At 52.4% G+C, this 27,039-nt stretch overlaps 3 protein-coding genes across 5 annotated transcripts in view; all 3 read left to right on the forward strand.

The window, feature by feature from the left end:
* Positions 1-115: 115 nt before the first annotated feature.
* LOC131205855 (RNA polymerase-associated protein Rtf1) lies at positions 116-3,769 on the forward strand. 2 transcript variants are annotated; one of them, XM_058198144.1, is made up of 6 exons: positions 116-467; positions 529-1,477; positions 1,647-2,073; positions 2,128-2,644; positions 2,709-3,148; positions 3,224-3,769. In XM_058198144.1, the coding sequence occupies exons 1-6, from the start codon at positions 390-392 to the stop codon at positions 3,324-3,326; spliced, it is 2,514 nt and encodes an 837-aa protein (XP_058054127.1). In that variant the 5' UTR covers positions 116-389; the 3' UTR covers positions 3,327-3,769. The 2 variants fall into 2 exon arrangements, with proteins under 2 accessions (XP_058054127.1, XP_058054118.1); XM_058198135.1 differs by having other exon boundaries at positions 529-1,579; positions 1,647-2,644; positions 2,709-3,144; positions 3,217-3,769.
* Positions 3,770-4,388: 619 nt separating this feature from the next.
* Positions 4,389-12,209, forward strand: LOC131206467 (cofilin/actin-depolymerizing factor homolog). 2 transcript variants are annotated; one of them, XM_058199027.1, is made up of 5 exons: positions 4,389-4,508; positions 5,321-5,478; positions 10,741-10,931; positions 11,015-11,120; positions 11,192-12,209. In XM_058199027.1, exons 2-5 carry the CDS (start codon positions 5,476-5,478, stop codon positions 11,336-11,338), a joined length of 447 nt encoding a protein of 148 aa, XP_058055010.1. In that variant the 5' UTR covers positions 4,389-4,508; positions 5,321-5,475; the 3' UTR covers positions 11,339-12,209. The 2 variants fall into 2 exon arrangements, with proteins under 2 accessions (XP_058055010.1, XP_058055011.1); XM_058199028.1 differs by lacking the exon at positions 4,389-4,508 and having other exon boundaries at positions 5,232-5,478.
* Positions 12,210-16,396: 4,187 nt separating this feature from the next.
* Positions 16,397-27,039, forward strand: part of LOC131205865 (heterogeneous nuclear ribonucleoprotein L) — a 99,733-nt gene continuing 89,090 nt past the window's right edge. Inside the window, exon 1 of the mRNA XM_058198149.1 lies at positions 16,397-16,764. Within this exon, the coding sequence (XP_058054132.1) occupies positions 16,636-16,764 (129 nt within the window). The 5' untranslated portion in view covers positions 16,397-16,635. The remainder of the gene's footprint in view (positions 16,765-27,039) is intronic.

Here is a 27,039-nt window from a genome sequence, read left to right on the forward strand (position 1 = left end):
GCGCTGTCAAAAGAACGCTGAACGCGTGAGGGAGACGGTTGTCTACCCGCAGGTGCAAGCGAGAGAACCCGCTGCAGCGCGCGCCTTGGAAAAGAACGGATTGAAAAGGAAGCGTTGTTGTTATTCGTTTGTGATTTCGATCGGAAAAAACAATTGGAAATAGCGCCAGGTTGGTGTGCGTTTTGTGGACGGAAGTGACGGGATCCGGCGGATTGTTCTCGCACCCCATCTCCGCAGCTGCAGCGCCCTCCCGCGGGATTCCACGTACGTTTCCGTGCGCGTGTGTGTTGTGCGCGTCGGTGCACGGTGTCGTGCATTCGTGAGCAGCAAAAAGGTCACCGTATTTCGAGTCGCAAAACAAACACCGATCGACGGACTCCGTCACGAAAATGGTGAAACGGAAGCCCCAGGCCATGATTGACTCCGAGAGCAGCAGCGATTCCGATTCCGGATCCGATCTGGACTCGGTAAGTTCGAGCGGTCGGACGTCTGTTCCGAATGTGTCACTAATGTTCTAACGTCCTTCAGGAGCTACTTTCACTTGCGAAGAAGAAAAAAGGAACCCGCATGGCGTCGGCATCACCGAACAATGCGAATCACAACCGATCCGCTTCCGGGTCTGGGTCCGACTCGGACTCGGAAGATGACGATGACGACGACGACGAAGACGACGAGGAGGAGGATGAGTCCGGCTCCGAAGCGATGGCCACGCGCAAGAAGAAGGGTAGCGGCAAACCGACGTCCTCGTCCGAGTCGGAAACGGAACACGAAGGACCGGATGATGACCGGAAGCGTGTCAAAATGAGTGCCCCGGTTGCGATGCCCGGGAGCGTGAATAACGTAACCGCTGGAGGTGGCGTAAAGCGCAAACATGAAGAGGACGGGAACAAATCCGAGCCGGAAGAGGGCCAGGTGTCGTCCGATTCGGACGAAGGCCGCAAGGGAGCGGCTGGGGTGGTGCCGGTGGGCGTGGGGAACGCTGTTGATGCGAGTGATGACGATTCGTGTGGAGGATCCAGCGACGATGATGACAGCAGCAGCAGTAGTAGCAGCAGCGATTCCGAGTTTAACGATGGGTACGACGAAAACCTGATGGGCGACGAAGAGGACCGAGCTCGACTCAACGGTCTGTCGGAGAAGGAACGGGAGACGGAAATTTTCAAACGCATCGAACGGCGCGACGTGATGAAGACGCGCTGGGAAATCGAAAGGAAGCTGAAGCTGGCGAAACGGGCCGAGAGGGCACGGGACAAGCAGGCACAGCCGGAAAAGAAGAAGCGGCGGAAGGAGAAGAAGAAAGCACAGAAGAAGGCAGCGGCGGCGGCGGCCGCGGCAGCCGCTGCGGCCAATGCCGAGCGAGAGCGACGGAAGGTTGCGGCAGCCGCGGCTGCTCAGGCATCGGCAGCCAGTGCGGCGGCGGCTGCAGCAGCGGCACTGGCGGCTAAATCGATTGTCCCGGCGGTGGCGGGAGAATCGCGTGATTCGCCCAAGCATATAGAAGGGAACGACGGCACCAGCGGCATCGGGGCGATCCGGTCGGACAGTCGATCTTCATCGCCGGAGAAAAAAAGCGACGATGGTAAGTGAGAACCCTGCGCAACCGGTTGGTGCAACCCCTGACCCATATTTCTTATTTTCGGACACAGTATCGAGCGCTTCCGAGTACTTTGATCCGAAGGAACGCTCGAAGGAGCGCAAAAAGACGGTGGAAGCGAACCGGACGGACGACAAGCGCAGCAATGCGATGGCCATGCTGAAGGCGAAACGCGAAGGAAAGGCCAAGCGCGAGGAGGAGGAAGCGAAACGGGAGGCACAGCGCAAGCAGGACGCTAGTCAGCAGCAGGAGGACAAAGAGGAACTGGATGACGTGCCGGGCGGGAAGTCGCAGATGAAGCTGAAGGCGTCGGACATCTACTCGGACGATTCGGGCAGCTCGGATGACGACGATGAGGACCGCGAGGACGGGGGCAAAAAGTCCGACCGACGGTCACGTTCCGGCAGCGGTGGAAGTGGCGCTAGCGGCAGCGACAGCCGCTCGTCCAGCGATTCCGAGGGTGACGATAAGGAGAAAAAGTCTGGCTCCGGATCGGGCTCGGGTTCGGGGTCTGGCTCGGGGTCGGGTTCCAGCAGCCGGAAGCCGGTCGCGATCAGTTCCAATGCCGAGTTGAACAAACTGCGAATCTCGCGCCACAAACTCGAACGCTTCATCAATCTGCCGATCTTCGAGCCAACGGTGATGAACTGCTTCGTGCGGATAAATATCGGCAACAACCAGGGCAAACCGGTGTACCGGGTGGCCGAGATTGTCGGCGTGGTGGAGACGGCCAAGATCTACCAGTTCGGGCGCAGCCGCACGAACAAGGGCTTCAAGCTGAAGCACGGCAGCCAGGAGCGCGTCTTTCGGCTAGAGTTCGTATCGAACCAGGACTTTTCCGACACCGAGTACCAGAAGTGGCTGACGGTGTGCGAGGCAACGGGGACAGCGCTCCCGACGGTGGACATGATCGACCGCAAGCAGCGCGACGTGAAGGAAGCTTCGCAGTACGAGTTCAAGGACGCCGATATCGATCGGTTGATCGAGGAAAAGAACCGCTTCCGGGCACATCCGACCAACTACGCGATGAAGAAAACGATCCTCATGAAGGTGAGTGGGTTTGGGGGCTTCCTTTCTTAGTCGGCGTCTAACGATGTGCGTATCGGATTCACAGGAACGAGACGCAGCGCAAATACGTGGTGACGACGACATTGCGCGGGACCTCAGCTCGCAGATACAGGAGATCGAGGAGCGGGCGAGCACCCTGGACAAAAAGCGGAGCAGCAGTATCAGCCTGATCTCGTACATTAACGACCGGAACCGGAAGCGCAACGTGGAGGACGCCGAGAAGGCGATCATGGAAGAGAAGCGGGCGAACCGGGGCCAAAAGATCGAAGATCCGTTCACCCGGCGCCAAACGCAACCGCGAATGTCGTTCAAGAAGGACGAGAAGCGCGAAGAGCCGCAGATGATGGCCATGCTGGCGCCACCACCGCCCGGGCTGGGCAAGAAGCGGCCCGACGAAAAGAAGTCTACCCAGGGTGGTCAAGCGGACAACAATCTCTACTCGCTGCACGATTTCGACATCGATCTGGAGGTTCCTCTGCCAAGTGAGTCCCGCCCGCCAGTGGTCGCCGTGGACGTCCATTTGCTAAAATGCCCCATACCTTGTTCCTTTGCAGTAAGCAGCGTGAATGTCCTTCCAAAGCCGGTGGAGAAACCGGTGCGTGAATCCGGCCCAAAGCGTTCGCTGAATCTGGAAGATTACAAAAAGAAGCGAGGCTTGATATAAGCGCGCCCGTGGTGTATATTTGAGCCGGGTTGCGTTGTGTTACCGTTCCGTGTCAAGTTCCGCGCTCAGAACGACGAACACACAAGGTCGCAACCGACTTGGAAGGCGTGTTTTTCCTAACTTATTTCATATTTTATATCTGCAACAAGCAAACAACTTGCCTCTCTCGTTAATGCGCGCTTCGGTGAAAGGGGGTCGCTTTGCAGTTCCCCAAAAAGGCAGAGATGAAACACAACAAATGAACACTCAAGCAATTAGTGGGACACGACAGGTTAGAGAGACTAGTGAGTAAACCGTTACTACGCATCAATAATCAGTAATTATGAACAAATCGGTATGAGATGAACCAGACCTGGGGTAGACAGTGTTGTAAGAAATAAAAGAAACAATTGCAGAAATAAAGCGGTGCGGTTTCGGTATCTACAAGCGGAACCGGGCTCCGATGACCCATTTCTTTGTTCCGGTTCGGAAATTGGTACTTGTTTTAGTTAAAAATGGAGAATGCCCAGAAAAGGGCAACGGTTACAGTTCGTACAACGATCCGTATCGCGTTTGCAGATGATAAGATATCGAAGCGCGGCGTTAGTGAGCGTGTTGCAATGAATCGACAAATTCTACGTCCATTACACGGTTTGTGAACAGTGTAATAGTTGAACAATCACCGCGCAAGAACGCTCCTTTTAAGGGAATCGTTTTCAAATGGTTGGAGAACCAACTTAGTCACCTCGGTTTGGGCTTAGTCACCGACGGAGAAGCATAGACGGTTTATTTTTATTTGGGTGACGATTTCATGAACTCATTTTTTGCCTTAAGTACTATTTTATTTCAATGGATGGCAAAATTAGTTCATATTTTTATTCCGTTGCCGATTCAAAGGTACCTCCGTTAACCCTTGGATTAGCCGGCGGCATCGTGAAGAATCTCTCCCGCTCTAGCGTCAGCTATCTCTTTTGCCGTCCGTAAGAAACGAGTGAGAAAGAAAGGGACAATAGAGAAATACAGAGAGAAAAGAGACCGGGAAGGCAAGAAACAGGGCCCGGGAACGCAGAGTCGAAGGTTTGAGCATCTTCAGGCGGTCAGAAAGTACAGAGCTTAAAGAGTAAAGAGTTATTTCAACTTCAAACTTGTCGAACATCCGTTAAAACTGCTCGTAGCTGCAATCTGTTCAGCTCGCTACAAAAGGTGTGTTTCGCTACAACAATACGTCCAAGTCGAAAACTAGAGTGATTGTCGCTATTTTAGCAGTTAGTTAGCAGTTCCAACGGCGGTTTTTTTCGGCCCACATTCAACGTATTGAGTTTTTTTTTTTCTATCTATTCGTTCCATGGTGTGCGTGGTTGCTTGGATAAACTCGAGAGGGGTATGTGTGCGTGCGATGCGATGAAAGCGATGGCACCCATTTTTAGGCGAGCCGCGTGAATGAACAAAAGAGAAAAAAGGTCCGTTTTCTTCGACAGCTCTTCGTTTTCTTGGGCGGCTTAGGCTGCAATTGCTGCCCACACGCACACATAAATGCTCTGTGGGCTTGCGTGTGTGCGTTGGACAGGGTGGGGTAGGTAGCAGCGCCGGTAAGTGATTGCTGCAGCCGGGAAAGCTAATTCCGGTTCCGGTCGTTACGCCTCTGTTCCTTCCGAGCCAGCTGGCCATGTGCTTGACCACAATACACCGTAGCATCCCGCAGCCAGTGTCAACTTTTTCGTGGTGGCCTTTAAGCAGCAACCCCCTTTTCCTTCCCTTGACCCTTGATGCAAAACAGAGTAATCGACGGATAGGAGAGTGTATGGAACGAAGGCAGACTGTAGTAGTATAAGTGTGCCGGTTCTCTGTGAAATCACGCACACCACGCACGCGGCTTCTCACCACTGGGCGAGCGGCGAAAGTAATATAAAGTGCAAACCTCTGTCAAACGGCGACTGGCAGTGAAAAGCTCTGGTCGCGTGTGTCGAAAATTGCGTGGCGGAAGTATTTACTAATTTCAGTGTTGTATTCTACAGAACTACGGAAAAGCGAGAGAGAAGCGGAAGTGCGTCAGTGAAATCAGTGGAACAGAAATACTTCGGCCAACTGCGATAACTGAAAGCGTGCGCGTGAAGAATCCCGCATCAGAGATCCGCCCGATAACCTCAGCAGTTTACAGCAACTACTAACAATGGTAAGTCTTGGATGGCCGGAACGATTAAGTGTGGTGCCCTTCTTATGAAGGGCGGCATTTCTCTTGGTGTGTTTACTTTCGATAGTTTTTGATCGCACGACAGAGGAAATCGGTCGACTTTCGCGTGAGTCACAACAGAGCACTTTTCTCACCGTTCCACGGTGTGATGGTGGTGGTGGTTTACACGATTGCAAGTGCGCGCGCACACACCATTGGAAAAACAGTGGCAAATTACCATATATGGTCAAAGTTGGCAGTGTCCGAAAGAGAGAATTGTATGGAGCCGGTGTCGGTGAGAGAGTGAGCAAGCACTTCTCGACAGTGAGTCAACTCATGCTGATCGCCAGAGTGTGCGTGCGCTTGGCTGGCGACCGGAATCATCGAATGTTTGTTGCTCCGTCACATACTTTGTTGTGTTGTCGGTGGATTTTATGAGGCACACGTTTTTGACGGTGCGATTTTTTTTGCTACTCTCCTGTGACAGGATATGACTGCATAAAATAGGACCGGTTCGGCATTGGTGGTGTGTCGCGTCGTTCATTCCACTTTGGTGGCACGCACACATGGACGTGAGTGGTGAGCAGCGCTCTCTCACGCGTGTCCAGTAATGAGAAAACAGAAAAGAGTATGCTGAACGCATTGAAGCGTTCTCTGGTCATCGTTCGACGTTTACTGATAAACGATGCGCCACCGGTGGCCGGGAGGAAATCAAACTCAACAAAAGTAGAAAACTAGTTCCGGAAGTGAGCTCGCTTTTTTGTGCTGGCGAGCAACATGGCTCACGTTCAATTAAAAAAGACAATGGGATGTGTTGCTGCACACGATACCAATACCGCACACCGGCGGCGGTCTTCCGGTCCTTGGCGGCCAGAGCCGTCATTCTTCCTTTCCTTTGTGCATATATCCACTGGGGCGAGGTAGCGGCACGTGGCTGTATTGGTGTGGTATTTCAGCGGACGACCGACCCACACACCGCAAGCGTGGAGAAATGATAATGATGGAGCATACCGAATCCGTCGCGAAAATGTCCATGGTTGGCCACGCGTATGTGTCTGTTTGGGGCACAGCAGGTTGGTAGACAATTTGAGCAAACGTTGGAAGTTGATTTCCGGAGTTAAGCGGAAATCATATCGCGGGGACAATGCATCCTCCAAAACACGAACGAGTTCGCATTTCGCTATTTTCGTGCGATGATTCATCCTGCCTGTTATCACCTCGCCCACCACCCCATCTTCTTCTTTGTACGCCCACCCACTATCGGTTACCTTTTTTTCGCTTCGCGTTATCGCGCACTGGTTTCGATGTGCGCCGCGCGTCATTGAGCCATTATCATTTTCTCTTTTCGATTGCGTGTTATTTTCCAAACGCGAGAATCCATTGGTGGGGGGAATGATAAACGGGAATCTGTGCTTTGTGCTTGGAAATTGAAGGAAACATCCGTTCCTTGTCTACAGGAGATTGAAGCGATAGAAGGCGGTGTTGGGGCAATGGACGATTAGCTTCTTCCGCGCGAGTCTGCCTTTCTTCGGTGGGTTGTGGCGCGTAAAGAACATCGCGCCATCCCTCGCTTCCCGTTCTCCCTATGCTGCCAAACACACCTAACGGGAATGTGTGGCACCGGCCGGTCTCCCGCTTTCGTGTTGGTGGTGGTGATAGTATTTTCGCGGCTGCGCGTGTACGTGACCGACGAGAGGAAATCCTGCTCTCCGGTCAATGCCATTATTTGATCCTTTGTCGATACTCCTCCTCGTGGCCGGTAAAGTTCCTGGCTCTCCTGTGGAAAGGACCGGGAACGGCTACAACTACTCTGAGCCGATGCTAATTCCGCTTTCTATTCTTCTGGTTCATTGACCTTTTTCGCTTCGTTTAGGGAACGTTCTATGCTCTCGCTCTCTCCCGTGGGAGAAAATGCGCTCCGTCTAATGACCGACCTTGCACGCTGGTATGTGCGCGTCTGTCGCTTCTTCCTGTTTGTCCTGTTGAAGAGGCTTTTGTACTTATCGTTTCATTGAAGGATATTACTCGAACATCTTGTTTCGGATTGGCGAAGCGGGTGCGGTTTTCAAGATTGACGACAGAGGATGCTCGAAAAGCTAAGACAACTTGATGCTTGGTAACGAACATTCGCTGCTGTCATCGTATGCGTAAATCTCCAACCGTTTCGTTTGACAGATTCCTGTCCAAAGTGTAACCACATAAACATCACTCGATGGAACCTTGTGGTTGGACATCATTAAAGCGGACATGATAAGATGGAACTCTGGGCAAAAGAAATTGATGACAAAACCTGCCCCATCAATCCAGTTTGTTGCTCCTGATCTTTCAGACACGAAGAATTCCAAACGAAAGCAGACGGTGGGGAATATGAATATGTGTGCCATTTTTACACGACAACCTTGAAGAGAGTAACTGCCCATTACGGTGCGGCGGCTAGTCGCTCGAGTGCGTGCGTGCGTGTCCCTTCTTTCCAATACCGGTTCCCACATATTTCTCCAGCGCCGGAGTCACGCAAATCAACTCCGCCAAAATGCGGTGGTTCATCAAGGTCGTTATGATGCCACTCTAGTGTGGTATTGGTGGTGGCCACGACTGATGTCTCCATTTTGGGGGTTAGTCATACGACGAGACACCCATGATTCAGACAATCCTTATTTAGGTGCACACATTTCATACGAGGCCCAGAAGCTCAGATCAATCTGTCTCTCTACACACACCTGTCCGTCATCCATCGTTTTTTGGTGGCCACCTTTTGTGTCACTTGATCCACGATCGATGTATGATCCTCTGCAAAAGATCGCGCGAATAAAAATTAATCCAGTCTTGTGCGTCTCTGGGGACCCCCTAATTGGTTGCTGCTAGCGCCCGCGCAGCCTTTTTCAGCATTCGGATCCTTTTATGGTCACGAGGTATCGACACGCGACGGAACGGGCGAGAGGGGTACGTCTGGGTTGGGTTGGTGGTGTGTAGTCTGTAGATTGCGTTGTGTGTAGCTTACTTGTTACCTTTGTTGCAGCAGCGGCAGTCTCCTGCAGTGTTCCTTCGACAGACCATATACAGCAATTAAAGAACAAGCGAGAGGAGGATCAGCAGTCGAAATTCTCCTTGTTTGGTGGGGATCACAACAGTAACCTTGTGATCTCGGAGCTTCCCGATAATCATTACTTTTCGTGGAGGAGCCGCCATGATCAAATCGTGTTCTGGAGATCGTTTTAAAGCGATAGACTTTGATTGGGTTCTTCGTGAGTCACACACCTGTGCGTGCCGGTGTCCAATAGAAATGAGGTCATCCGCAGCCAATTTTCATCACGATCGAGTTGTAGTAATTGGTGCACGCGATGTGAACGATGTACACATTACTAACTAGCTTCTTAGAGACACTGACCTCATCTCCAGTTAATTATGGCTCGTCATACCTCCTCAAACCGGGCGTGATCACGAGACCCACCACCAGCGTCTTCGTGTGTGACCATCTACTGTGTGAAGGCCAATGAAGCACATTTTCTTGAAAAGTAAACCAAATGGCAATATTATTCTATTAATAAGACGCCATAGTTTCCAAGGAGTACACACAGTTCGTCCTCGTTTCAGATTCCGTATGAGGTCAACAAACACACGGGATGGACACACACACCCCACCGGTCTTTGCGAAGGCGGGAGATAGTGCGAACGACTTTTGAACAAGAAAGTGGCCGCACCACGCTTGTTGGAGTGGTTCATAACCGGTATCCATTTGAATGAGCGTACTCTGGAGCTAATATCTGAAGATATGGCCATCCCGTTTGAATGGATTAAGCTCTCTTCCCGGCAGTGCTGCCTCCCAGTTCTTGAAAAACATTCGCGAAAGGGTTTTCCGGTTTTTATCATCCGCAAGAGCGGCGTAGTATAGCGCAATCGTTTTATTGACCCTGCCGCGAAAGCATTACTCCAGCGGGGTGCGGTTTCTTCAATGCTTAGCAAACAGAAGCTTGCCTGGGGTCTCTGTTCACGGTTTCAGGCTTTTCGGTGTAAGATTTTTTTAATCTGAATCCCTGAAACGTGCAGAAAAGTATCAACATCGGTTCGGTCTTTTACGCGATCGCGTACGGCAGTCGTTTGTTTATTCAGAACTAGACACGTGTTTGGTTGGTGGAGCTCTCACCTTGACTCTTTTTAGTCATAAGTTCCATCATAATTTGCCGTTGCAGTTTGTGTGGTGCTGATTCTTCAACATTGAAAGAACGTGACCACACAGAGAACATGTTGCCCGGAGGTTTTTTTTTACCGTCTGCCGTGCTTTGGGCAGCCGGTGAACATCGTCGTCGTCGTCGTGCACGGTGTTCCGGGTCGACTGTCTACTAAAAAGCACGCACGATCAACCCAGCACACACACATACACACGCACCAACACGGGGAATGTCGCGCGCGAGGAACCGAGACAGAGAACGATGATCCTTATTCTTGCCCGTTTCTGTGCTGCGTTCGTTCTTATGGTTCCAAAAATAAGTTTTAAATTTAGAGAAACTCCTGCTTTTAACGCGTGTCCTCTGCTCTACGAACGATCGACAGCCTGCAGAGCGCCGCGCACACACGATAGACTTTTGGGACATATGATCTCTACGAGTTTGTGAAACTGATCGCCAAGATGATCACCCTCCAAGAGGCATATGTTACCTGAAGACTTAGAAAAAGACGACCTGACAAATATGGAATATGGGACATCGGGCTTTTCAGTTTGCGCCACACAAGAAAAACGTGCACAAAATGAGCTGTTCGTGCAAAAATGCTGGCTTTTTTCTGTGCACAAGTGTGTCTTCTAGTTATGCTTCGCTTCCGATTGCTCCTCGCTCTAACAGAGAATACACTTGAAAAGTTTTCTTGTGTGTGTGGGTGTCTCCGATGATCTCGCTTCCTGCGAGAACCGGCGTGGTAATCGAAAAGAAGTACTATTTTTAAAATTCAACCTAACCCAACTTATTCTATGAGCGCCAGCACGAGGGAGGGCCTACCAACCGACCGGCCGGCGTTCGGTGGCGATCACGCGTATCGTTGCTTCTTCGCTACCAGCGCGCCACCCGATTCCCGTTTTTTTTTCGGGTGCATCGCTCGTTTATCGCTAACCTGTGCCGCGCGCCGGTCTGCCGTTACTCCCCGTAGCGCGCACATTCCACGTGCTTCTGCACTTCGTACTGAACGCTGTAGAACCAGTAGACCATTATAACGCGCGCCTGACGATCGCAATTTTAATAAATTTTCTCCCCTTTTTCTCTTCCCATTGCTACTTAGGCTTCCGGAGTCACCGTATCGGATGTGTGCAAGACCACGTACGAGGAAATAAAGAAAGACAAGAAACATCGCTACGTGATCTTCTACATTCGGGATGAGAAACAGATCGACGTCGAGGTGATCGGTGATCGCAACGCGGAATACGATAGCTTTTTGGACGACATACAGAAGGGTGGACCGGGTGAATGCCGGTAAGGCCGCGCCCCTAGGAGTGGGAAAATTGGGCTTCTAATCTCGTTTTTATCAACCTATTCACCCGTACCACTCGTTTTAGATACGGCCTGTTCGACTTCGAATACATGCACCAGTGCCAGGGAACGTCGGAAAGTTCGAAGAAGCAGAAGCTCTTCTTGATGTCCTGGTGCCCCGATACCGCTAAGGTAAAAAGAGTTGGCTTACGGCTGGGCTGTCGGTTGCTGATTGTTGCCCTCTCCCTTGCTTGTTGTTGCAGGTTAAGAAGAAGATGTTGTACTCGAGCTCATTCGACGCATTGAAGAAGTCGCTCGTCGGCGTCCAGAAATACATTCAGGCCACCGACCTGTCGGAGGCTTCCCGGGAAGCGGTCGAGGAGAAGCTGCGTGCAACTGATCGTCAATAAGGAAAACATACTACTTAAGAGACGCACACAACATACATCTACACGCGGACACACATCCATCAGAAAAATCTTGCAGAACTACGGAGGAGGACGGCGGCGGCGGCGGCCGAGGAGTATGCTCCTCCGAGATCGAGGGAACAAGATCGGAATCAGCAGCAGCAGCAGCACAACATTTCTTCGCAGCCCAATTACTACCACACACTGTTCCCTCGACGGAACTGGCGATCACACTCCTAAGTTCTTATAATTTCCACACTATCATCATTCGAACAGCGCGCGTGAAGAGGAAGAAATATTGCGAAGGACACAACACACCTCACTATAACCGCAAGCACCATCATCAGAGTCAGGATAAACCGGGAACGAGCAGAGCGTGTCCTCCCCGCGGGGGGCGACGGAGAAGAAAAGAGGAAGTTCACACCCAAGAAGCTAAAGAGAGAACGCATTGTGGCGGATGCGTGCGCGCGCGCTGCACCGATGCGTCTACAATAAAACTAAGCGAGATAACAAGGAAAAGGATCAATAGAAAAACACAACATTATCTGGGCGCAGAGTAAGGAAAGAAATCATTGTTGGTCATCGTATGTGTGGTAGCGGATGAAGAAAGGATGACCCCGAGAGCGATTGGTGGTTCTGTTTTGTAGAGATTAAGGATGCTTGAGGCTGATTTACGTGTGAAGCATTTCTCTGCTATATTTCGAGAGTCGTCGTAGCCAAAAGATCACTCTAGTTTTCATTCATCGAATCCCGCGTATGCTTTCTTGTGTTTTCCCTCTGTTTGCAAACAAATATACATTTTTCATGCGAGTAACGGAACTGTGTGAGGTTCGATTAAGTGGGCGGCTGCTTTATGTGTTCTGTTTCTTTGGCCGGATCGTTGGTCAGAAGAGTGTGTGCGCTGCAATAATGAGAAAATAATGATCAAGCATCGCAGCGGCAGCGCACAGCGCGAGAAAGCGAAGGATGAAGAACGCTACAATGATAATAAATAAATGGAACCGAGATAACGATACATTTTGCCGGTGTTTTGTGTTCTGTGCCTCGCCAATTTTAGCGTTCAATTCGAAAGCGTTCAATTCGGTGCGCACGAACGAAAGTAGCTTTTACACCGGGCTTGTCGCGATTGTCACTTTTAGAGGCCGGGAACGCAAAAATGTTTGGTTTGCAAACCGACAAGCGCAAACCAGAGACCGGGAACGCTCGGGTCGAAAACTCAGAGAGCGAGAGAGAAAAGAGAACGGGAAGGCAAAAAACAGAGACCGGGAACGCAGTGTCTTCCAAATCTTCAGGCGGTCAGAAAGTGCAGAGACCAAAGTGTATTTTCTTCAAAACTCAAAAAAAATTCAAGCGAAAGGTCGTTTCGTCCGCGCTCCGTTATTTGCGTGCTGTTTGCGTATAGCTGGAGTTGCTGGGAAAAGTGGTCTTGCGGAGTTTTCGATCGTATACCGTGTGCCCGGTAGATAAGAAGCGTGTAGCGACTAATCGAAAGGGTAGATTAAAAACAAAGACCTGTTCCCCCATCAGGAGGGTCTTTGGCAGTAAAAGTCCTGCGCCAAGTTAAGGGTTTTTGGGCCAGAAGTGCAAAAAAACGCAAGTGGTGCTTTTGTTCGAATATCTGTGAAAGTGAGGTGCGTGAAAGAAGCGTGCGTGCGTGACGGTCCAACTGCTGGAAAGTGCCCACTGCACCACCCACGCACCATGTGTAGCAATAGAAACACTTCCTACAAACATTAGTGTGCGTGGGTTGGGAAATAGGAAAACCGGGCGTTTCTTTGGGTGAAGAATGGCGAACAATGGAAAGCACTAGAGAACGGGAATGTTAAGCGAGTGAAGGAATTCAAGTACAAACCTGCTCTCAGCCCCAACAAAACACAGCCAATCCGGGATCGATAGAGAACGGGGCTCTAGGATGGGTGGGGGGGCGAGTGGAAAGGCAACAAGCGCCGCCTGCCTTGTTGTTTGCCACAAGTTGGTGTGCGTGCGCGCGCGCTCTTGTGTTTCTCATCATCCGGCAAACGGAAACGCCAGTTTTCCCGTGGAGCGCTTTTCAATGAAAATTTTACCATTCCGTTCCTGTGGCCACAAAAGCGTTCTATCGATCGGGAGAAGGCCCCAAACGGACAGATTACTAGACAGATGACAGCGTTTTGTTTTGTCTATCCGCGATATCCAGATAAGGATAGATGTTGTGCGCTTGTCAAAGGGTCCTGTGATTCTCTTTGCTGCACAGATTTTGCAATAGATTGCCATAGTTTCATGTGTCAAACTGGACAGTGACCACAATTTGTTGTTGTGGCCCGAGGCTGTTTGTTGTCTTTCGACGTTCTTATTTGACATGTTTTTTTTGCGCTACGTGCTTTTTGCACGCGGAAGTGCCTCGGAGGCGCGTCAAAACAATCGGGAAAACAAATCTCAGCCATGGGCGATAACAACAACAGCGTAAGGCACAACTGCAACACGGATCGCGCGCGGTTTGATTTGGATTCGGATTAATGGTTGTGGGGGAAGCGATAGCCACCGAAAAAGGAAGGAAACAAAAGAAACTAGTTTGTGCGCCCTGTCTCTCTCTCTCTCTCCGTCTCTCTTTCTTCAGCTAACTGGTTTTCTGGTCCGCCCCAGCTTTCCATGGTGCTTTGAACCGCATCGCGACCGTGAACACAGACCATCGTAGTTGGCGATGATTGTGCCGGCCGCGCTCTAGTGTGTATTTGTGTTTCTACCCGTTCGTGCATAGTTTTTGTAGCGGTCCAAGGTGTTTAGAAATCTGTACCGTCGGCGTTGGGTGATACGGCCAAGGAAGAGTTAGCGGAATCTGACCAGCAAGCAGTTGTCCATCGAACTGTGCCGTCCATACTCGTAGGAGGATTTGGAGCAAGTTCAGACGGACGGTCTGACGTGTCATGGCGCTTGAGGTCGAACGGAGGACGCAATTATTGAAAACAATAGTGGCGCCTATGGGCCGCGGCCCACCAGCGCCGCCGCTGTGAAGGAATTCCGATGGCGTCCGTCAATTGTCCTCATCATCATTGCAGTGTGCCTCTCTTACACCGAGTGCCTAGAGTGAGCGAGTTGTTGTTAGGTCTCCCCCTCGGTTTGGTCTCGGCCGCTCCGAGATCGATTGAACGCGGTGGGCCCCCCCCGGGGGACACGGAACACGATGCGGGTGGCGGAGGGTTTCTGGTGCCGCACGATGCGCGCCTGTACATGGAATTAGATTGTTTCGCTGTCTCTTCCTCACGGTCGCAGTATTTTATTCATTTTCTTCCATTTTCCTTTTGCCTGATATGCGCGCTTCACCCGTGTTGTCGCCGCCGCCCCACGCAAACATCATGTAAACATGCGGCCAACACTTAATGGCGCTGGGGCTTTCCGGTTACCAACCCCCTCCCGGGAACATTAATTCATTTTCGTTAACGATTTTCCAATTTCTCCTTTTGGGGCTTCAGTGGCCACCTAGCTGCGAACCTGTTTACCGAAAACAACATGGTCCATTCCATTTCGCGCAGTTCGCTGTCAAAAAAGGTCGAAATTCTGTCGCTCGCTTTTCCGCGGAGCCCCAAACTCGGTGGCTGTCATGGTAACGCGCGCGGTAACGGCGACCAACCAACGTTCGTCCGATAGCCAAGCGGCCATCGTGGAAACTCAGTGTGCGTGAAAGAGACAGCACCACTCGAAGGAAGCCTTGGGAAAGCGCGCAGGCACACTTTTCCACCAGACAAAACGGTTCCACGCGCTCTTTTTCTTCCGTCCGTGGCTCTCTCGCTCTAACACTCACCGACACAAACTTAGGAGCCCACACAGTGGAAATGCGTCCTTAAGCGCAGTCATTTTCTCCTTTTTAATCACCCAAACCACTCTAGCGCGCGCTGCTGTGTTTGTGTTGGGTATGTTTTCACCGTGCCCGCAGTGTCTGTTTTGGAAGTGTGGCTTGGAGTTTTCCTGCGTGTGCGGGAGGACCTTTGACTTTTCCGCCGCCACAGTGACACAGGGACGTTTTGCGCGTGTCGTGCGCCCGTATGCGTATGCGAATCCGATTGGGGCCGAGCTTCGTGGTATTGGTGCTACTAGTGGCCATTCCGGGGATAGAGCATTCCGACATATATTTTGACAGTACCCGGGCTGTGGACATTCTTGCATTGCGCCACATTTAAAATGCTTGACGTTTCCGGTACCGTTCGGTCGCTTTCGGAACGGAACCCCCATTCGTCACGAAATGTCGCGCCATGTCGCGGCGATGGTTACTTCGATGTCGAGAAAGGATGATGAATGACCAGCGCCTTCTCGGTGAGCGCTTTCACCTCATTCCGATTCACCACTCACCAGGGCGATCCTGCTCACCACCGCCGCTCGCGGGGCAATGAAGTGTGACCGGGAAAAACAGGTGTAAACGGGGCCCGCCAGCGAAACGGCCGGCGAAAGTAGATTGAAGCGAAAGTGTGGTGGTCAGCACCCGGGGTGCGTAATGTTGTGCAGCGAGGCAGAGAATAGAAAACAAAATCAAGTGGCCGCGCTGAGGTCGAACCGGCTCAATTCCGGCTCAGTTCATATGCGTTCGGTCAACGTAACGGGGGCTTACTTTTTATTCGGACCTCTCGGTTCCATTGTGCTGGGCCGAAGATAAAGTTGTTTACACTAATTCACTGACCGTTTCCATTTCCAGCGTGTGATCGTGCGATCGTCGGAGTGCCAGGAGATCTCCTTGAAGTGTGTTTTCGCAGAAGTTGCGCACCGCGCGAGTTGCCGCCAGTCGTTGCCGCGTATCGCGATCGGGATCAGTGTGATTATATCAGTTCCCCGCGCTCTCGCTCTCTGTGATCGTGTGGGTGCGAACGCCTACCTGTGTGAGTGTGTTTGTGCGCGTGTGTATACAATCATCAGTTGTGTGGTCGGTCCTCCCCCCCCTCTACGTGACGACCTCTACGAGATTCGTCTTGGATCGCTCCGCCGCCGATCGATCGATCGACAGTGATCGAAAGCCGTGTGCAGCAGCATAGGCGGAAGTAAGGGCGAGAGGAGCGCGTTCTAACCGCGTGGCCAGCTTCACAGCATATACCACAGCATAAAAAAAACACACCGAACACACACAACGCACAACACACGAACAACGAGCTACAAAACCACACACAAAAGACACATCAACCCTTCCAAGTAACAGCAGCCAAGCGAGATCACCGAGGAGATCAGTGTGAAGGGGGCGAGCGCGAGAAAAGGCGAGGATCAGCAGCGCAACTCCAAGGCCGCTCCAGGTGCCCGGCCACAGCCACAGCAACCTTCAGCCTCCCCTCCCTGGGTGTGTGATGATCATGGCGTCGTTCAATGGTGGTAGTGCCGCGGGCGGCGGCGGAGGAGGCGGTGGCCAGGACGGGCCGCACAACAAACGACTCTGCACCGGCCAGGAGATGGGCGAAGTGCCGCTCAATAGTCGGGTAAGTAGGGCTTCCTGCCCTTCCGTCATCGCCATCCTCTTATCTCTCCTCGTAGGCTCTCCGTATCCCTTGTTTTGCGAACTAAATAGGAAAATGAGAAGCTTATTAATTTTTACAAACTTTCTGCTGAGCTGAGTGAGAAACTTTTGCGCTGACTTTTGATCGCAAAAAAAAAAAAACGGAAACTTTTGCCCAACCAAAGCGCCAGACATAAGAGGGAAGGAAAAATGGGGAATGTTCCGCGCCCCGTTGCGCCACGTGGCCTCGCTGTGGTGTGTGTGCGGATCCAGGATAAAGCGGACCCTCCGGAAATCCAAGTTTTTCGCCTCCCCTGTTTTTCTAAAGAAAGCGAGGGAACGAGTTCCATTTGAAAAACAAAATATGACCACCGTATTAGAGAAGGGGCGGAAATGTAGGTCAAAACCTGGGGCGCGGCTTGCGTGTAGTCACATGGCGTGACTCCTTCCCGCGGGGTGGTGTGATGTCCCTTAGAACTGATAGCTCCGCGTGGGGGGCCCGCGGTTCGGGTTTCGGCTCGAAACCAATTAGTTTCAGTGAAACCACCGCCGCCACCATTCTTGCGGCTCGCGCGGCGGCCGTCCTCGCGGAGTCTCCATGGATTATAAATGGGGAATTAACGCGATAGTAGTAAAAATATTTATTACACACTAAATCGAACTGCAGAAACGTGCAAATGATGGCGTGTACTGCTCGTGTTCGTGGATGCTGCACGACGAGCGCTACATGTTAATAGAGTTGCGCCGGGGATGGCGCCCCCCTCGGGGATGGCGGCCCCCTCGGGGATGGCGGCAACACTATAAAGCTGTCCAATAAAAAGTGGCGTTTTTTTGTCGTAAAGAAATCATTGCAGAAACTGCTCAGCAAATTTATGAGACGCTGCAGCAGCGGCGGCAGCGCGCGTTGGCAGCACGGTGCGACCGCGCGAATAAAATCATGTTCGGTTAATGTCACACCCGCGAGGAGGAGTGTCAAGGCTCATAAGGGTTTAGATAGTATCCGTCGTGTTCCGCGCGACAACATCATTAAAGCGGAAGCTGAGCCCGGGCTGAAAGTGATGAACAGAGAGAGAGAGAGAGACTTGTTGCAAATGCGTGATACGGTTCTTGGGTGAACGATTCAGAAGTTTCGATTTACGGACAACATTTCACAAAACTCCATTCGAAACCGAAGCCACCGATTGTGACCAATCGTAACCACCGTTTATTGTTAACAAACGGACCCGTCGTTCCGTCGTCCCGTTGCGTAACAGCCGCGGCCTCTCCGAATCCTGTTTGTGCTCGCTGCGAAGGCGCAACCTTGCACAGGAAGGCTAACTGCTTCATCATCCGGCGATGCCCGGGCGATGAGGAACCCAACAGTTGCAGGCTGCACTCATAAATTCGCGCTTCATTTTGCGCTGCTCGTCTCTCTGTTCGAAACTCGATCGGGCGAAAGTGAAAACGACGAGACCCTGACGGGCGATCGGGTCCCGAAAGCGCAAGCGCGATTAATGTTTTTCCCCGCTTCCCTGGCGTATTTTTTGTGCGTGGTCGTGGTCGCGGTCGCACTCGGAAATTCGGTCAGTAGTGGCGCGGTGTACGGTGGCCGTGGGTCCTTCCATAACCGGTTCTGCGGATGAAAATTCAGTTTCGCCTTCAACCGTCGCGCCGGTTCCGAAAGTCATCAAGAATTAGCATCGGAATGGGCTCATTTTCTGTTTCGTACGCGCGGTCTGTCGGTCGCCGCCGCCAATCGGAGGGCTCAGATCGCAGAACCAGGGGCCAAGGGGGGGGCATAAAAATGTGACACAAAATCGTAGTGAAATCAAAAGTGGTTTAGGCTTTAGAGCGAGTCCCACACACCGCCGAACAGCAGCATGGCGTGTGGGGCATTTTGTGGCCACAATGGCCAGTAGTGACTGTGCTCTCTGATGACCCTTCTATAATTTGAGCCGTTCCGGTTTTCGGGTCGGGACCGTAAACTTGTCTCCTTATTGCACGCCGCGATGGCTCGTTGACTCAAACGATAATGGTGGAAATACGGAAGACCGCTTCAGTCAGACTGGCAGCTGGTGCAATCTGTGGCCACAAATGCAAGCCCTGTGACGCACACGGTCGGTCGGTGCACGGTTTCACTAAGTTTTCCTATTGCAGCGCGCGTTGAAAGCGTCAATTTCGTGGCGCTCTCGGCTCTCGGTTCGCTGAGCAAAAAAGTGGGTTGTTGTGGTCCTCCACGGTGGTTGGTTGCACGTTGCCCAGATTTTGTGGCCCCGACCCCACGTGTCGGCCGTGCGCTGCTTCCCGATGCGTGACATATTCCGTGACTGGTGACAACCGGGCTCGGTCTCTAGCGAGTAGCGAGCCCCACAACACGGGACGGTCCATCCTCGGCCCTTATGTTGTGGCCGTGAGTCTCAAGGGGGCTCATGGCCGGGAACAATAACCCAACTCTTCATCGACGCCACCATGTCATTGTTATCGATGCCGCCTTTTCCGGTGCCGTCAGCCGAGTGGTGGGGACTCAATCGACTCTGAAGGCGATTACTTAATGGCCGGCGAAGATGACAATTATCGTGTCGAGCACGAGAGACACGCCGCGGTCTCTGTGTGGTTGTTTGTGGTTGAAACGGGTTCTCCCAAATCCGGTCCAATTCTGACGCCATCTGCTTTTTTGCCCCTAAATGGCCGGTCCAGCAAAGTGACCGTGGGTTTAGTGTGGGTTTGCCGAGGATTTCGGCGCTAGGGTCAGGCCCTAGTAGGGCATCAGAAACACCAGTCTCGGTGGCCGTAAAGGGGCTGGCGCTCATCGGTTGGAAGTCCACAAAAGCTTAGCTTCCCGCCCGCGCAAGATAATTAGTGTTTTTCAGTTTATGCTTCCCATTTTCTGGAGCGGACCGGTTGCGTCATCTCGTTGGTCATTTTCCAGTGTTCCGCGATAGAGATTAGGCTCTTGACTCTGGTTAAGACCCATTTCCCGTGGCATCCGCGGACCTTATCGCGGACGTTGCAGAGTCAGTACTTCAGCACGCGCTCGAAAGACAACACATAAATTGTGTCCCCACTTGAGGCCCAGCTCCGAGATCCCGTTGCGGAAACAACGATTGGCCCTCAACTTTAGACTGCCTCGAGGTTTGCACCTCGGGGAATTGCCTCAGCAAACACGACGCTCAGAAGCGGTCAAACACAAGAATGTGGGGGTCCCAAAGGAAGGGTCCGGAATTTCGGAATTGTGGGCCCAACCGGGCCTGTCGATTGGGAATTCCGTTGGAATCAATATCGGCGTGCGCGCGGGGAGCTAAAATTAACTCTCCCAGCGTTGCGGGGCCGATCTTCAGCTTCAAAGTGCCTCCGGCCGACCGGGGGATTCAATATGGTTCTAATGGACACTAATTTGTGAGACGAACGTTCGCGGCGGCAGCGGCGCTACCGTTTTTTGGGCGGTAGTGTCAAAATAAGAAATCTATTTCGGAACGGCCACGCGGAGAACTGTAAAATATCGTTCGCCGCGTTCCCGATGTCTTATCGGATGTTTGCGACCGACCCGCCCGGATGATGTCCGCCGTTGAAGTGGCGAACCACTTGTGAGTGAGGCTGACGGTCTCCGATGAGGGATTAATGGTCGCCTGATAAGATCGGAATATGAAGTACAGTATCCTACCTCTTTCGAGCCATCGAAAGACGGGGAATTTGTGGACAATCGGGATCCGCAGGTTGAATTTATTACCTCATTCGCTGGGGGCAGAACTGCAGAAGTGCGAAATCTCGCCGGAAACCTGTTTACGGTGGTGGTCATCATCGGGACCGGGAACGGAGAAATGGTCTCAAAAATAATGGATTCGTGGCGACAAATATTTGCCCACTTGTCAAGGCCCCGTTTCGGAGTTCCAGTTTCCAGTGCCAAGAGCCGGTGTCCGCGAGCCGGATCGGATCGGGTGTTCCATAATTCAGCAGCAGCCCCGGCGCCCACCGGTTGATTGGCAAATTCCGCGCTCCGCGGACTTCGTGACCCCGATGATGACGGGCTCGGGGTTCAATAAATGGCCGCACGTCGTATTATGTCAAAATGCAACATGCATACAAATAAAATCGGCAGCCCCACGCCGGTGCAACAGTCTGCTGCGGGTGTTGCGCCAACGATGGGCGGTTGGCTGGTGCCTTGTTTGGTTTGGGCACCCTGTCCTTGTCGGGACACCCAACAAGGCTCCCGATCCGAGTTTCGTGAACTTGAGCTTACCGTTTTTTGCCGTTTGAATTTCCGTTGCATAAATGAGAAAACTTTTCAATCAGTTTGTGCTCGGAACTCGGTGTTCCCGGGATTCTAATCTGAGTTTAAACCGGGGCCCGGTCGGGGAATGGTCGGGAAAGTCACCTGAACACACAGAGCGGGAAGAGTTGTCCCATTGTGTTGTGTGGGGCAATTTATGCTTTTTGCCAATTCTTTTCGTTGCCGAACTCGAGCGCTCGTAGCACTTTCGGATTCTCCGTCGTGAAAGTTGGTGGGGCCGGGTTGGGCCTGGAATTTGTCAAAACTGCATCAACGTCGTCGTCGTCCCGGTCGTCGTCGTGGTCGCCGTCTCCAATTTGGTGTCGTATGCAGAATTTTGCACAGCAGCGTGTGACGCCCGGCCGTCGGTCGCTCCTGGTCCCCACACATCAACCACTAATTAGTGTCCTCCCGTGGCGTGGCGAGCAACTTTTTGACGATTTTTTAATGCCCTCGAGCGCGGCGCCCGTCAACCGGAGGCCGGATTCCGCCGGCTGGCCAACGGAAGTGCATCAAAAATTTAATTTAGTCCAAAAACTAGAACCGCGAACTTTGGTCTTTCGTGCGCCTGGCCAGCGCATATCCCGAGATGCTAATGAAATTCGCCACAGACGCGCCTGCCTGCGCACACCCCGGCTGGTGGTGGTCCCAGAACTCAACCGGCTTTTTCTGACTTTTTCCACAGTTTCCACTCGACATTTGGATTCGCGGCGTGGCTCACACGAAGGGGGGACAGATTGTTGTTTAAACGCATGGCCGTGGTTCTCTTGGTGCTCCGGTGGGGACAATTTCAGAAATGTCCAGCCCGTGGATGGACGTGTCCAATTTTTAAATCAAAATGCCATTAGCCCCCGCGGGCGTTGGGGGCTTCTCTAACTCAATTGTGTCGTCTGGTGCCACTTTCTCTCGCGGGTGTCGGAGTTTCCAGTTTTTAATTGACCATCCGTGTGCGGTGTGTGGAACGTGAGGCAAGGAACCACACAAGAAATCCTTCGGGGTCAAAGTACCAACCCCCTGCCGATTCTCCAGCACACAATGGAAAGGAAGGCAAACATTTTTACCTCCGATAAAGAGAAGTGATTTATTTCCCTTTTTATCGCGAGAAAAACAAGGCTACGGGAGTGTTCCGTGCGAGGCCACCGTCCGACCGTTGCGTTAATCAAAACCGGCGGTGTGTGCAGTACGGCCAGAAAGTTCCAAGATCGTGAAATCGTCGCGAAATGTTTTCGAAGTGGCATCGAAAGTTCCACGATCGATCTTGCTCGATCGTACGGAACTTCTTTGCCGCACCGTGGTGAGAATCATCCCCCCCTGCTGAGAGAACATATCCCCCCACGGTGAGCGTGTGCCACCTTCGTGATAACGGCGCCAGATCGGCGAACGAGGTGTGTTCGAAAAGTTCGCACAATTTTGAGTTGACGAGGACTACATTTTTTCGATTTTCGATTTTTTTGTGACGTTATGTTGTTACTCATATCGTTCACTTATGGTGACAATTTCGGCCATTTAGAGTAATCAGTCAATTTTTGACTGCTGCTTTGACGCAGAAACATCTGCAATCGAAGAATATTGTAAACTGTGCACTTTCGACCGGACTTGGCTCTTCGTCGATCACGTCTTCTCGGTCCGATGAGAACATTTTAAACCTCCGATAATTACTGCTTTGGGTCATAATAACTTCAACATAAACCACATTCAACATTTCGAATGCGTCCTCGCTCTTAATTTCAGTTTTCACTCAAAATTTGATTCAGATTCTTTGCCATCATTTTTTTGGAGCAGAGAAAAATCCACGACGAGCCAAAACACGTCCAAGCAAAACAATTGTCAAAAATTAACTAGGCATTAAAAATGGCCAAACTTGTCACCATAAGTGAGTGCCATAAGTATAAACAAAACGCCTCAAAAAAAATCTCAAATCGAATAAACGTAGCCCGCGGAAATTCAAATGTCACGATACTTTTTGAATAGACCACGTGCTCAACGGGACCCATTTCTTATGCAAACTTCTTCACACTCTTTCGTTCTCTCCGATCACATTCGAGACTCCGCAGAAATGGTCCTTTCTGACCTCGACTTCCCTTCCACTTTTTTCATCGCGTTTCGCAACATATTTTATCACTCTCGCGCCCGCCCGGCCGATATGTTGTCGGAATGGATTTCGAAAACGACAGACCAACAATTAACGGCGGACATTCCGAGGTTCTGCGCTTCTGGCTGGCCGGGCAGGGGGTTCCACTCGATGGCCTTGTTGAGCCGGAGGCCTCTTCCGGAGCGGCCCAACTATGCCGGCCAAACTATCGACCGCGACCGCGATGTAATGGCCGGTTTCGTCGCGTCGCGAATTAATTGATATTCAGCACTCGTCGTGTACTCCGAACTTTCTTGTGCCGTATGAGTCCCGGGCCCGGGACAAAGAGAGACGGAGAGAGAGAGAGGCTCTAGGGGCCACTGTTTTCGGCGCAGAAAGCTCGAGACTTTCGTTTTCAACCTATTTGTGTCTGTCGGCCGCTTGGCCGCATTCTCCACGGGGCCTGTTGTGGGCCGTCACCACGTTGACCTTATGCGCGCGATCCAGTTTTGGACTGGCCGCAAGATTGTCGTTCAACGCCTCCGTCCCCCGAGAACCCCGATAGATCCGATACCGATGGTCCGATTTCTCGCCGCGGCTATCTACGGCGGGGTGGCCACGTCGCGTACGGCCGGACAGGTTTTTCTTCTCGTTGCCATCTTTGTGCCAGCGTTGCCTTGCCCGGGGGCTCCGTATCAATCCGGTTCCGTCTGCGAGTCCGGTCCACGCACGCGTGGTTTCTGGGCCTGAATGAAACCTGGCTCAAACCTTTGTCCGTGGGGCCGGCGGTCCTTTAAAGCACCGTGACTCTGGAGGCTCTGGCTTCGACTGCAGAAAATGTCATGCACCACCGGCAACATGTTGGCAACCACAAACTCAATGTTGGCCGCCTGGTCGGGGGCTCTGTGGCCCTGTCATCGCAAGCTTTTGCTCGCTCGAGGTCAGCTTGAGGTTTGTCAGTGTTTCAAGACCTCTCTGCAGGACGCCATTTCTCGGCACTCGAATGGGGCAGAGAGAGAGACGGAGAACGAGAACTCTATCGACGCAATTCCGCTGGCTGTCCGAGGCCATTATTGGGGAAGGCAAAAACCGGTCAGCCCAGGCCCGGCCCAGGCCATGATCTAGTGCGCGCGCCAGGTTGTGTGTCCAGTGACCAGGGACAGGATTTATTTTCACTTCCTCTCGGATGACTCCTTTCTCTTTTGGGCCCCCCCTCGTTGTCACTCTGTTGGCGCACGGGGAGCGTGTTGCGTGTTGTTTCACCATTTTTTCTCCGAATGGCCAAGAATTGCCGAGGTTTCGTGGCCCTTTTTTTTTAAAAGTGCAATATAGTGCCGTATTGTGCAATAAAGAACTTCCCACTTAATTCTCTGCACCCGCCCGAGTGACCTCCAGAAAGCCGGGTATCATCGGCAGACCATCGAGCCGCTGGACTGACTGGCTGGCTGGAGTGTGAAAATTGAGAACTTCGACACGACGCCCGATTGTGGCCCACGTTGCGACCCGCACACAGCGAGAATTAATTAAATTGAATTATATCGTGTGGACTTCCCCGCGCTAAGCCCCCCACCTCTGTAGGAGCTAGAGCCGCGCTGAGTGACAGGCCGCTGGACTGGACTGACCGTCAACGGACTAGACGCCTCCGCGCGAGAAGTCGGAGCCGTCCATCGGATCGGAATGTGTGCCACCGATCGATACCTCGACAGTTTGTTGTCTTCCCTTGGTCCTCGTGGGTTGCGGTCCCGGACTGGCGCTGGCTTTCGCGTTTTTTCCGTCAGTTGCTGGAAGCTCTCGTTAGGGACGACACCGACGACCCGGCCTCGCTAAACCCCAGCCGGCTGCGGGCGGTTCGAACAAAGTGCTGTGGCGTGTTCCCCAGGACTAAACGGGATTTGGAGCGCAACCCCTACCGTATTTCGGCCCGGGACCAGGAGGCAGGATTTGGTGTGGTCAACAGTTTACGAGTGGTCAGAATTTAGTGTAGTTCTTTGCGGGGATGGAAACAGCTGACTTCGGGCGCCTCGCGCAGGACCAGTGAGGCGTGGTCGGGTGGGACGATCTGCGGTTGGTCGCGGTCGGGGACGAACTGCAGGTGATTGATGGGCTTTTTATGAAATTTCATTAGAACGTAGATTTGTCCGCCCCTTATCTCGGTGTGTAGAATTAATGGATTTTTTCTGTCAATTCTTGCTCTCTCTTTCGCAGGTAAGTGTCGGTGCCGAAGGACGGGGGGAGTACAGCCCGGTCCGGGGGACACGTAAAGAATGTACGCCTTCGTTCCTCCTAATCAAATTATTACGTGACGTGCGGCTGCCGTCGAGCGACGGGCGATGAGTGACGCAGACTCCTGCGCCAGGCTTTTCCGGCTTTATTGGACCCAACACAGTCCCCACAGCAGCAACAATGTTGTTGTTGTTATGGTGTCCTGGTGTTTGTTGTCGTGTCCTGCTGGTCGACAACACAATGTCTCGACGCGCATGGACTCTCTGCGGCTTCATGTTGTCGGATTAATTCGGATTTCTCGCGGACTGGCGGCGTAACGAGGCGCGATCGCTTTCGAAATAGTTTCGCGCCCTGCTCCGAATTGTGTGCCGCCGTTGGGCCGTTGTCTAAATTTATAATCAATCTAATTAAAACAAACGTGTATCTGTGTGCGAGCGATAGTGTGCGCGGTGCTCGCGCTCTGCTCCTTGTTCGAGTCGATCATCGTCATCGCGCCACGCCACGCCGTCGTCGTCGTCGTTTGCGAGGCGTGAAAAGTGCGTGAAGATCCCCGTGGTCCCGCTGGTACGTCTCGCGGACGACGGCCTCAATGACTCCCGAGATTCGGTGTCCGCCACTCGACGGCATTTTTGGGCCGGCTTCTGCAGGTTATCTGTGCGGGTTCGAGAATGCAGAAGAGGAATGAGCCGCAGCGGCAGCATATTCTATTTCTGTTTTCTCGTGTCCGCCGATCGGATCGACGAGGACCCACCGCGTGTATGTGCGCGCGTAACACGCACCGCCGGGTCCGTTGTCCGCGCAAAAACCCCCGTCGGCGGAGTGTCTTCGCGCTACACGGGCTCTTCGTCTGCGCTCATTCGCTCATTATCAAACGTCAATCTAATTTACTGCCAACCCGCAGGGCCCGCAGGATCCTGGTTTCCTGTTCCGAAAATTCGAGCATTAAATTCGAGCTCTGGCGCGAGACCACTCGGAGTGATTTCCGCGGTCGATCTCGGGTGACCAGAGCTCAGATTCCTACATCGCACAATTTGTTCGAGAGATGCAGCGCGCGGCATCCTCACATCAATCTTTCGCCAGCTGGCCGGCCAGGCCTGCCCGGGTGCAGCAGCCGGCCAACACGCACCGCTGGTGCACCGCTGCACTGGTGCTGCTGCTGCTGCGTGTTGTGTTAGGAGTAACTTGAGACGTCTTTTATTGGTGGCCTGGGGCCGCCGCCGCGGTGGACCAAGAATTGGGCGCCCGCCGAACACTGATTTCTTGTGCAATTACGACCCGCGGCCCTGGGAGGGCCTGGGATTCTGACAACAATCGCACGCACGCACGCGGTGGTGTATTAAAATAGCATTGGCGTGGTTAATGGCCGCCTGTTCTATGCCCGGCGAGGCTAAACGCTTCCTGATGTACTTCCTGTTCAGGTCGTTGATCGTAAATCCGATTGAATCCGATCGAAGTGAAGGTGTGTTCTCTCGTTGGAGTCACTCAACTTCTGTTGCGTAACACTCAATCGCACACGCACCGTCTATTGTTTATGCGTGCGTTAAATCAATCGTCCCTCCAAAGGGACCCAATAAATCTTGACTGTTCCTTCCGATTACTCCTGGGCCATCGAGAGTGCCAATAGAATGTCTCAACTTCTCGGGCGTCTGTCGGAAGTGATTTTAAAAGAAAAGTTTTTGGGACAGTTTCGAGTTTTATTGTGTTCGTTAAAAGCTTGA

The sequence above is a fragment of the Anopheles bellator genome, chromosome 1 (genome assembly GCF_943735745.2).
Source record: "Anopheles bellator chromosome 1, idAnoBellAS_SP24_06.2, whole genome shotgun sequence".
NCBI lineage: Eukaryota > Metazoa > Arthropoda > Insecta > Diptera > Culicidae > Anopheles > Anopheles bellator.

Excerpts from the sequence above, each read along its gene's own strand:
- LOC131206467 (XM_058199027.1), top strand. Across the intron at positions 10,932-11,014 it reads GGTGGACCGGGTGAATGCCG|ATACGGCCTGTTCGACTTCG; the intron begins GTAAGGCCGCGC and ends CACTCGTTTTAG. Across the intron at positions 11,121-11,191 it reads GGTGCCCCGATACCGCTAAG|GTTAAGAAGAAGATGTTGTA; the intron begins GTAAAAAGAGTT and ends TTGTTGTTGCAG.
- LOC131205855 (XM_058198135.1), top strand. The coding sequence starts at position 390 with ATGGTGAAACGGAAGCCCCAGGCCATGATTGACTCCGAGAGCAGCAGC. Across the intron at positions 468-528 it reads CCGGATCCGATCTGGACTCG|GAGCTACTTTCACTTGCGAA; the intron begins GTAAGTTCGAGC and ends AACGTCCTTCAG. Across the intron at positions 2,645-2,708 it reads AGAAAACGATCCTCATGAAG|GAACGAGACGCAGCGCAAAT; the intron begins GTGAGTGGGTTT and ends TCGGATTCACAG.